Source organism: Triticum aestivum, chromosome 5B (genome assembly GCF_018294505.1).
Source record: "Triticum aestivum cultivar Chinese Spring chromosome 5B, IWGSC CS RefSeq v2.1, whole genome shotgun sequence".
Classification (NCBI taxonomy): Eukaryota; Viridiplantae; Streptophyta; class Magnoliopsida; order Poales; family Poaceae; genus Triticum; species Triticum aestivum.
In genome coordinates, this window is record NC_057807.1 from 27,660,075 (window position 1) to 27,671,762 (window position 11,688).

General features: G+C 42.4%; 1 protein-coding gene across 1 annotated transcript; it reads right to left on the bottom strand.

The window, feature by feature from the left end:
• Window positions 1–442: 442 nt before the first annotated feature.
• LOC123110224 (noroxomaritidine/norcraugsodine reductase) lies at window positions 443–2,503 on the bottom strand. Its single transcript, XM_044530702.1, has 5 exons — window positions 2,274–2,503; window positions 1,988–2,195; window positions 1,643–1,868; window positions 1,004–1,110; window positions 443–785 (listed from the first exon to the last, which is right to left on the bottom strand). The coding sequence occupies exons 1-5, from the start codon at window positions 2,357–2,359 to the stop codon at window positions 621–623; spliced, it is 792 nt and encodes a 263-aa protein (XP_044386637.1). The 5' UTR covers window positions 2,360–2,503; the 3' UTR covers window positions 443–620.
• Window positions 2,504–11,688: the final 9,185 nt, after the last annotated feature.

The window sequence follows — 11,688 nt, forward strand, 5'->3', positions numbered from 1 at the left end:
GGATATTGTGAGCACATATTCATTAGTACTTGTTGCATATTGCTACTTTCTAGTACATGTTCAAGTTTATATGTGAGTGAATTGTGTTTGATATGCGTTTGTGGTAATGTTTCTATGGGTAAATGTTCATAATTTTTGTTTGAACTCGTGTTTGGATAGCATCCAGTGTTAGTAGTGTTATGTTCATGCAGATTTGATAGTTGTACTATACTCTTGTATTGAATTTGTTTTTTTCTTGACTGAAGTATGACTGAGAAGGCGCTGTGGAATGATGCACATATGAAGGAACTCATAGAAATATTCAAATAAGAGGCTGAAAATGGGAACAGACCATTAGGTTATTTCACTAAGAATGGTTGAAAATAATGTTTTGGAGAAATTTTAAGCAACTTGAAAGAAGTGTTCCAATTCACAGCCAAATCTACAATTTCACGGTTGTCTCTCAACCAAACAACTTTCAGCTTTTCCATAGCTGAAAGTTTATAATAACTTTCTTACCGCTCACAAGTCACAACAATTTTTTTAGAATACATATCAGAACCAAACACAACCTAATTTTATTCTCACTTATCAACCGGGAGAGGAGCTTAATGGTTACTAAAGTAGCTTGGAATAATTAATTAGCCGCTGATGGTTCGGCCTCCATCGACATAGATGACCTGGCCGGTGACGTAGGAAGCTGCTGGCATGCACAGGAACGACACCATTGATGCCACCTCCACTGGCTCACCGAGCCTATGCATCGGAGTTCTTGACAACGTATTTTCTACAATCTCCGGATCCACCTGTTAAGTTTGATCCAACATATATCACTTGTTATCGTTTTGCCAGGCAAGATAGCAAATATTAAAAGTAAAAGTTAAATTCTGAGAAAAAAAAGTAGAAGAGCATATAAAAAATGTCCCTTATAACGACTTATTTGCTCAAATTAGTTAGGTGAAATATTTAGGCTTGTGCATTTCTTAAATTTCCTTTATCTTTTTCATGTGGGGTCGGTGCGTACACTCTTTTGCAGCTCGGTATTGATCCCACCCGGAGCGACGGAGTTGACACGGATCTTGTCTTGAGCCCACTCCGCAGCAAGGCTCCTTGTAAGCTGATTAACTCCTCCTGCATGTTTGACATAATATATTAATAACATCAATGGAAGTAATTTTTGCACCTTAGTTCGACTTTAGAGATTTAGTTATCACTATCGTAGTGCGTCACTTATGTAAGTATTGATTTTAAGTCCTGCATCACCAGATACTTTGATACTACTCTCTCCATCCCAATTCCCAAATTAAGTGTCGCTGATTTGCTAATAAAAATAGCTTTGATACTACTCTCTCCCTCCCGATTCCCAAATTAAAGTGTCGCTGATTTGCTAAGAAAAATAGCTTTGATACTACTCTCTTCATCCCAATTTCCAAATTAAGCGTCGCTGATTTGCTAATAAAAATAGCTTTGATACTATGCTCTTCATCCCAATTTCCAAATTAAGTGCCGCTGGTTTGCTAATAAAAATAGCCGTGTGCGTCGCAACGATGCACAGACCAGGTTCACCTTTTTTTTCGTAAAAAAGGGTTGGTATGTGGCTGCATCAAGTAAGAACTTGCGTGTACGGTAAACATATAAAAATCAAGAACCTTGGTTGGCATACCTTTAGATATGCAGTATACTGCGAGGGTCGAGTAGCCAAGTGAGCTTGCAACCGAGGAGATGTTAACGATGCTGCCTCCTCCGGCGACGGAGGCGTCTCGGAGGAAGGGGTGTGCGAGCTGGCTTAGGTGGAACGCCGCCTCTAAGTTTGTCGACATGAGATGCGAGTACTCCTCCGCCGTGCACTCCACCGACGCCTTGGCCAGATTCCGTCCCACGTTGTTTACCTACATAGAGTTGGTGCAAAATAACCCGAGCTGAAAATTGACCTACCTCAGTAGATAACTGAGAAAACAGTAACAGATTACGTGAATTGACTTTGATCGAACAGACAGACTAATCTTACTAGTATGTCGAGCTTGCCGTCGAAGGTCTGCGTCGCCGTCTCTATGAGCTTCTCCCTCTCTGCTCGCACGGAGACGTCGCAGACGGAGACGGTGACCGGCAGCTTCATCTCCTCCCACCGCCGGCGGCTCTCCTCCAGCTCCGCCGCGTTCTCGGAGCACGTGTGCACCCGCGCCCCGAGCCCGACAAGCTCCTCCACGATTGCATGCCTGTCGTCTGATGCCAGTTAGCAGCATGCAGCGTAGTACGAAATTTGCTCCTTGAATGCAGCATGTGTATGTACGTACCCAATTCCTCTGCTGCCTCCGGTGACCAGCGCGGTTGCGCCGGCGAGGCTCCACCTCTGCTCCCTGTTAACTCCAGCGGCTGCCATCTCTCTCTCTCTCTCTCTCTCTCTCTCTCTCTCTCTCTCTCTCTCTCTCCCTCTCTGATTGTGTGTGTGCGTGTCTGATTGTGTGGTGTCACGTTCTCTCTTATTTGAAGATTACACAGGCCACGTTGGAGTGACCTCCTCCGTTCGTTCAATTCCTGCCACCGACACACGCGTCCCACATGCATCTAAAACGCGGACTGCACACTGTACCCGTCCGTGGAGGCGTTCAGAGCTGTCCATCCAACATTAGACACATATTTCAAATGAATTTAGACAAATACTCTCTCCATCACATAATGTAAGACGTTTTTTGACACTGTATTAGTGTCAAAAAGAGTCTTACATTATGGGACAGAGGGAGTAAAACAAATTACACGTAAATGGACTATTTTCATTTAAACCGCGCCAAATTCTTTACATTTTCAACATATTTCAACTAAACAAAACGGATGACACTTTTTAAACCTAGTCTAAATGTTCGCCGGTCATGGCAGTGTGTGTGTCCCTCGTCCTGTATTTTTCATGTCCCGCAAGCTCACCGGCCGAGAGCCCCGGGAATTGGAACTACGGGAGGGAAAGAATAAGACATGGAGCACCATCCACATGGGACACCAGGCGTGCTCCTGGCCCATGTCCTAATCTTCCTTGTCAGAGTCCGCCATGTCGATGGCGCATGACGTGGATGGGTCGGCCTCGTGGTCGTTGCAGTGATGAGCGAACTGCGGGGCGACGTGACCGACGCGGAGCTGGCGACGGACACGATCGCATGCGCCTCCTCTTCATCCGCCTTCGTGTCGAGCTCCGCAAACATGGCATCTCTCTTTGCCTGCACGACACATAGCCGCCATCGCTCACGATTATGTCTCGTGCGATGCGCATAGACGCCCTATGCTTGCTACTTGTGATAGGCGTTGGGATTTCCCCGAAGAGAACGGGTGACGTAGTATAGTAGCAGATTGTATTTCTCTCAGTTAAGAACCAAAATTTACTGAACTAGTAAGAGACACCACCCAGACAAGATAAGCAGTACCTGTAGACACACAAAGCAAATGCTTGCATCCAACGTGGGTAGAGGGTTGTCAATCCTCTTGAACTCGCCAATGCAAAAATTAAATCTGATAGTGGTAGATGGATAAAATGAAAATAAAAAGGTAAATAAATTGCAGCAAGTATTTTTAGGGTTTTACTAAATTTAAAGTGCATAGACCCGGGGCCATAGGTTCACTAGAGACATCTCCCTCATAAGCATAGCAACGGTGAGTAAACAAATTACTGTTTGGCAATTGATAGTATAGCGCATAGTTATGATGATTGTTCATGACATGATCAATATATAGGCATTAGGTCCATCATAAGTAAACCGACACCCATCTGCATCTACTACTATTACTCTACCCCAAGACCACTATCTAACATGCATCTCTAAGTATTAAGTTTTAACAAACAGAGTAATGCTTGAAGCATGATGACATAATATAGACAAAGTAAGACAAAAAAATATGTTAGGACCCATTTGTTTTACTCTTAGTAGCAACAATACAAATGCGGGCCTTACAACTCCTCCTGTCACAAAATAAGGATACCGCAATATTGAACCTACTATCAAGCACCTATCCCACTAAAGATAAATCAATCTAATTGGCCAAAAGAGATAGATAGATCGGAGAGAAATACAAGGTTATAAAATCACACATAGATAAATCTTAGAAATACTCAAATGCTTTCATGAATAATCGATCATAAATCCACTATTCATCGGATGCCAACAAACACACTGCAAAAGTTTACATTGGATTGATCTCAGATGAGATCATTGTATTGAAGATCAAGAGAGAGAGAGAGAGAGAAAGTCATCTAGCTAGTGCTATGGACCATAGGTCCTGTTGGAACTACTCACACATCATCATAGAGGCAGCAAGGTAGATGAAGATTGCCTCCCCAACAGTTTCTCCCTCCGGCAGAGTACCGAAAAGGCCTCCAGATGGGATCGCAGAAGAGTAGAGGCTTGCGGCGGCAGAAGAATTGTTTCGACACCTCCCGTGAAGGTTTCTGTATATATGGGAATTTATAGGACTGTAATTAGATCAAAAGGGGGCCCAGGAGGGCACAAGGCACCTGGGCATGCCCCCCTGCCTTGTCGCTCCCTCGTGAGTCTTCTAGCCTCCTCCCAAAGCTTTCAGGTCTCTTTTTGTCCAGAAAAAATCGTCAAAAATTTCATCGTGTTTGGACTTCGTTTGGTATGGATTTTCTGGAAAACCAAAAATACGTAGACAACAAAAACTATCATTGGGCACTGAGTTAATAGGTTAGTCCATAAAAACAATATAAAATGGCATATAAAGAATACAAGATTTATAATATAATAGCATGAAATAATAAAAAAATATAGATACGTTGGATCCTCCGCGACCATGGCTGTGAAGGCATCATCGTTCATATCGTCGATGATTAGCCCCTTCGCGAGTCGATGCTCGTCGAGGAGACGAAGATTGCAGTCTTGGTCCTCTTATGCCTGCTGGAACGCTGACACAAGCGACGTTGGCTACTCTTCCGCCTTGATGGCGTTGAAGTCCGCACGCGTGGGCAGGGGTGTCGGCTCGTCCTAGGTGTTGGGTAACATAGTAGAAAACAATAATTTTGCACCTACGCACATCCAAGATCAATATGAAGATGCATAACGGGTTGGGATTGCGATTGTTACCATAACTGAGTTGCAGTGGAAAAAGATCGTGTCGGTGTAAATCGTACTTGGAGTCCCTTGACCATCGATGAACGATCGCACGAACCACCCATGAACAGTTCCTCAAACCGAAGACCGAAAGCACGGTCTCTACTTGGTTGCAAGCCTGCAGCCTTCACGATCGGCAGCACTTCGCCATTCAGAGCTAATCGTCGCCGAATAATTAGAGGGAGGAGATTAAAACCACACGGGGCTTCTAAATATGTCAATTAGATGATTAGTCTAGCTCTAATTAGTCAACTAGGACCAAGTAGAACTAGAACTGGAAGAACTAGAGGAGGCTCCAAAACTTGTGTGTTCAAAGGGTGGAAATCCTCTAGTATATATAGATTGGGGGGGAGAGGAGGGGCGCCACAAGGGGAGCCTTTGGGCTACCAAGGGAGAAGGAGTTGGACTCCTACCCCACTAAAATTTGGCCTCCTTCCTTAGGGAGGGAGGCACCTCCCCACTTGGGCCTTGGTGGCCCAAGCTGGTTTCCACCATTTGTCCTTTTTGCCCCCATTGATATTAAATTAAATATAAAATTATTCTAAATACTTTTATACCATTATATATATAATTTAACATCCCTGGAAACATTTTCCACCTATATATATTTATTAGTAATATCCGGTATTATCTGATACTCTCTGAAACCCTTCCGGTGACTCCAAAACACTTCTGGATCCTCTCGGAACTATTCTGAATATTAGTGAAACAATTCTAGAAATGTATTCTCATCACTCCCATCCTACTAACATTCAACAGATTATGATTGCCTTCAGCTTGTGACGTCATAGGTTCAGTAACTCGTAGACATGAACAAAACCGTTCGTTCAATGACCGACAGTGGAATCGTGGAAGTCCATATCGATCGCTATGAGCACACAAATTATATTCGATGAACCTTTGGTTATCATGTGGTGTTCCCTTTGCTTTGCGGTACTTTACCAAACCCGGGATGCATCGGTATCGTCCTAAGTCATCACATGCTCACGATACCAAAATCTTCATTACCGGTTTTGTTCTTCCTTCTCGTTGTCGTGTTCCGACATCCCCATGATTAATAACCCAAAAGTATAGGGGATTGCAACAGTTTTTTAGGGTAGAGTATTCAACCCAAATTTATTGATTCGACACAAGGGGAGCCAAAGAATATTTGTAAGTCTTAGCAGTTGAGTTGTCAATTCAACCACACCTGAAGAGTTAATATCTTCGGCAAAGTGATCAGTAGCACAATAATATGATAGTTTGATAGTAGTGGTAGTGATAGCAACAGTAATGGTAACAGCACCAGCAGTAATTTTATAGCAGTTGTAATAGTAGTAGCAACAGTAGTAACTTAGCAAGAACAATACGTGAAAAGCTAGTAGGCATTGGATCGGTGATTTAGTTGGATGATATTCATCATATAACAGGTATAACCTTGGGCGACACAGAACTAGCTCATGTTCGTCAATATAATGTAGGCATGTATTTCGTAAATAGTCATACGTGCTTATGGAAAAGAACTTGCATGACATCTTTTGTCCTACCCTCCCATGGCAGCGGGGTCCATAAGGAAAATAAGGGATATTAAGGCCTCCTTTTAATAGAGAACCGAAACAAAGAATTAACACACAGTGAATACATGAACTCCTCAAACTACGGTCATCACTGGAAAGTATCCCAATTATTGTCACCTTGGGGTTTACAGATCATAACACGTAACAGGTGCATATAACTTGCAAGATCGAATCAAACACATAGATACAATGGTGAAAACAAAAACGTTTCAGATATGAAATCATGGCACTTGGGCCCTAGTGACAATCATTAAGCATAGCAAATTCATAGCAACATCAAGCTCTGAACATAGTGGATACTAGGGATCAAGCCATAACAAAACTAACTCGATTACATGATGAATCTCATCCAGCCCATCACCGCCCAGCATGCCTACGAAGAGATTACTCACTCTCGGCGGTGAGCATCATGAAATTGGTGATGGAGGATGGTTTGTGATGACGATGGCGGTGAATCCCCCTCTCCAGAGCTCAGAACGGACTCCATATCTGCTCTCCCAATGAAGAACAAGAGGTGGCGGCGGCTCTGTATTGTAAAACATGATGAAACTTCCTCTTCTACTTTTTTCTCGGAGAATATGAATTTATAGTATCCAGAATAGGGTTGGAGGAGCCTTATGGGCCCCACTATCCATTAGGGCGCGCCAGAGGGGGGTGGCGCACCCTGGTGCCTAGTGGGAAGCTGGGGGGGGCCTCCAATGTGTCTTGGTTCCAGTATTGTTTACTTATTCCAAAATAATTCTCCAAAAAGTTTCGTCCAATTTCGAAAACTTTTATTTCAACACAAAAACAACACCATGGTAGTTCTGCTGAAAACAACGTTAGACTGGAACAGTTACCCTTGGTAGAAATAGAGGTAAGAAGAAGCAATAGACTGCAATTACTCAATAAGGGATTTAAGAAACATGACTGTCATAACAGGAATTGTCTTACTTACAATGCTTTCCCTCCTCCTACTCCTAGCAAAGTAATCAAAAACCTTACTTCCTCTTTTTGTAAGGTCAATATTCAAGAGAATAAAGGAACCAAGCAGTAGGGAGGCAACAAGAAAATCAAGATATCCATTGAAAGAAACAACTCTAAGCAATCCCCCAAAGGAACCAAGGACTCTGAAGGCAGCAAGAACTAGAATTAGGGTTGTTGTTAGTGTCAAACTAAATTGAGAGTACTTTTGTTGTAATAATGTTTAAGATTTGTCTCTTATCTGTGTGTGGTGAAAACCTTTTGTGGATGTGATCTGGAATGCTAGTTGTTACTGCTTCATATCTATCATGATACTTGTGTCTGCTAAGGGTAAACAAGAACCAGATACTGGTTCAGATAATCTAATCTTGGTCTATGAATAGAGCATGGAACATTCTCAACTGGAATATCAGAGGACTTAATGACAATAAGAATGGTTTGTCGTGGCTAATAAAATTGTTGAATCAAACTGCAGTATCCTCTCTAGGAAACTAAAAGATAATTCTCTGACAGTTCATACATCAAGCAATTTTTCCCTAGAAATCTTAATAAATTTGACTACCTCCCTTCCATTTATGGTCCTTCTCAGGCAGATGAAAGAACTATTTTTCTGAACTGGATTCAAAATATTCAGCTCGATGATGAAACTAATTGGCTTGTTCCGGGTGATTTTAAGTATGTCAGATATCCAAGCAATAGAAATAATCAAGGAGGTCATGTCCAGGATATGCTGCAATTTAATGAGGCAGTCGGTAAACTTGCCTTAATTGAAGTGCTACTGAAAGGTAGAAGTTTTACCTGGAGCAATATGCAAGAGGCTCCTTACTGGAAACGTTAGAATGGATTTTTAATTCTAAGGCCTTGAGTCTTCCCTATCTTGATACTGTGGCTACCCCTTTGGCTAGAACCACAATAAGTCACATTCCTTGTGTTATCAAGATTGGAACTTCTATTCCAAAAGCTAGAATTTTTAGATTTGAGAATTTCTGGATGGACCATAAAGGTTTCAAAGATGTGGTAAAAAACATTCGGACTCAACCTATGGATGAATCAAATAGTGCTAAAGCTATTACTGCCGAGTTTAAGATATTGAGAAAGGGACTTAAGAATTGGAGTAAGAATCTATCTGACTTTAAATGCATTATTGCCAATAATAATGTTGTTATATCCTTCCTTGGTACCATTGAGTAATTCAGAAACTACCTTCCAGAGGAAATAGAGTGTAGGGATATCTTGAAAGCTCATTTGGAAAGTATACTGAACTCTTAGAGATTTTATTGGAAGCAAGGAGCTACAATCAGAGCTATTAAATTTGGGGGAGGCTAGCACAAAATTATTTCAGGCTAAAGCTATCATTAAACACAAAAATAATCATATTGCCTTGCTCATAGATGAGGATGGGGTGGAAGTTTTTGACCATCAGGCCAAATCTGCTATATTATTTAGAGCCTTTAAAACCAGACTAGGTCAATCCACTATCACTGAAAATCCACTTCTAATCCACTCTCTGCTCCATCATCATGAAGATTTACATGAGTTGGAAGCTCCTTTTTCACACTCTGAGAATGATGAGGTAGTAAGATATCTACATGCAGATAAGTCTCCTGGGCCTGATGGCTTCAATGCTACATTTCTGAAAGCATGTTGGGAGATTATTGCACATGACTTCTATAAGTTGATTGAATATTTTTATGAAGGAAGAGTGAATTTGCACAGTTTTAACTACTCCTTTATCACCCTAATCGCCCAACAGGATGTTATTGTTTGTCCATTAGATTTCGGACCTATATCTTTGTTGAATTGTACCTTGAAGATCATTACCAAACTACTGCCAATTGATTGCAAAAGGTTATATTCAGATTGGTCCATAGCAATCAATATGATTTTCTGAACAATAGATGCATTCAAGACTGCTTGGCTTGGTCATATGTGAAGGAAATATGCCCTAGAGGCAACAATAAGTTATTATTTATTTCCTCATATCATAATAAATGTTTATTATTCATGCTAGAATTGTATTAACCGGAAACATGATACATGTGTGAATACATAGACAAACTTAATGTCACTAGTATACCTCTACTTGACTAGCTCATTAATCAAAGATGGTTATGTTTCCTAACCATAGACATGAGTTGTCATTTGATTAACGGGATCACATCATTAGGAGAATGATGTGATTGACATGACCCATTCCGTTAGCTTAGCACTTGATAGTTTAGTATGTTGCTATTGCTTTCTTCATGACTTATACATGTTCCTACAACTATGAGATTATGCAACTCCCGTTTATCGGAGGAACACTTTGTGTGCTACCAAACGTCACACAATAACTGGGTGATTATAAAGGAGCTCTACAGGAGTCTCTAAAGGTACATGTTGAGTTAGCGTATTTTGAGATTAGGTTTTGTCACTCCGATTGTCGGAGAGGTATCTTTGGGCCCTCTCGGTAATGCACATCACTATAAGCCTTGCAAGCAATGTAGCTAATGATTTAGTTATGGAATGATGCATTACGTAACGAGTAAAGAGACTTGACGGTAACGAGATTGAACTAGGTATTGAGATACCGACGATCGAATCTCGGGCAAGTAACATACCGATGACAAAGGGAACAACGTATGTTGTTATGTGGTTTGACCGATAAAGATCTTCGTAGAATATGTAGGAGCCAATATGGGCATCCGGGTTCCGCTATTGGTTATTGACCAGAGAGATGTCTCGGTCATGTCTACATAGTTCTCGGACCTGTAGGGTCCGCACGCTTAACGTTCGTTAACGGTATAGTATTATATGAGTTATGTATGTTGGTAACCGAATGTTGTTCGGAGTCCCGAATGAGATCACGAACATGACGAGGAACTCCGGAATGGTCCGGAGATGAAGTTTAATATATGGGATAATGTTGTTTGGTCTCCGGAAGGGTTCCGGATGTTTCCCGAAATGTGTGGGTACGAGAACACGTTATTTGGGCCAAAGGGGAAAGCCCACAAGGTTTTTGGAAAGCTCAAAAGGAAGTTTTGTGGAGTCCAGGGGCCAGACGCCAGGGTCCCTGGCGTCTGGGTCCAGACGCCGGGAACCCTGGCGTCTGGCCCTGGAGTCCGAGAAGGACTCTTGCCTTTCGGGTGAAACCGAATTTGTGGAGGCTTTTACTCCAAGTTTCGACCCCAAGGCTCAACATATAAATAGAGGGGCAGGGCTAGCACCAAGGACAGATAAAGAAACACCAAGTCGTGTGCCGGCAACCCCGTCCCCTCTAGTTTATCCTCCGTCATAGTTTCCATAGTGCTTAGGCGAAGCCCTGCGGAGATTGTTCTTCACCAACACCGTCACCACGCCGTCGTGCTGCCGGAACTCATCTACTACTTCGCCCATCTTGCTGGATCGAGAAGGCGAGGACGTCATCGAGCTGAACGTGTGCAGAACTCGGAGGTACCGTGCGTTCGGTACTTGGATTGGTCGGATCGTGAAGACGTACGACTACATCAACCGCATTGATAAACGCTTCCGCTTAGCAATCTTCAAGGGTATGAAGATACACTCCCCCTCTCGTTGCTATGCATCACCATGATGTTGCGTGTGCGTAGGAAATTTTTTAAAATTACTACGTTCCCCAATAGTGGTGTCCGAGCCTGGTTTTATGCGTAGATGTTATATGCACGAGTAGAACACAAGTGAGTTGTGGGCGATACAAGTCATACTGCTTACCAGCATGTCATACTTTGGTTTGGCGGTATTGTTGGATGAAGCGGCCCGGACCGACATTACGCGTACGCTTACGCGAGACTGGTTCTACAGACGTGCTTTGCACATAGGTGGTTGGCGGGTGTCTGTTTCTCCAACTTTAGTTGAACCGAGTGTGGCTACGTCCGGTCCTTGCGAAGGTTAAAACAGCACCAACTTGACGAACTATCGTTGTGGTTTTGATGCGTAGGTAAGAACGGTTCTTGCTCAGTCCGTAGCAGCCACGTAAAATTTGCAACAACAAAGTAGAGGACGTCTAACTTGTTTTTGCAGGGCATGTTGTGATGATATGATCAAGACGTGATGCTATATTTTATTGTATGAGATTATCATGTTTT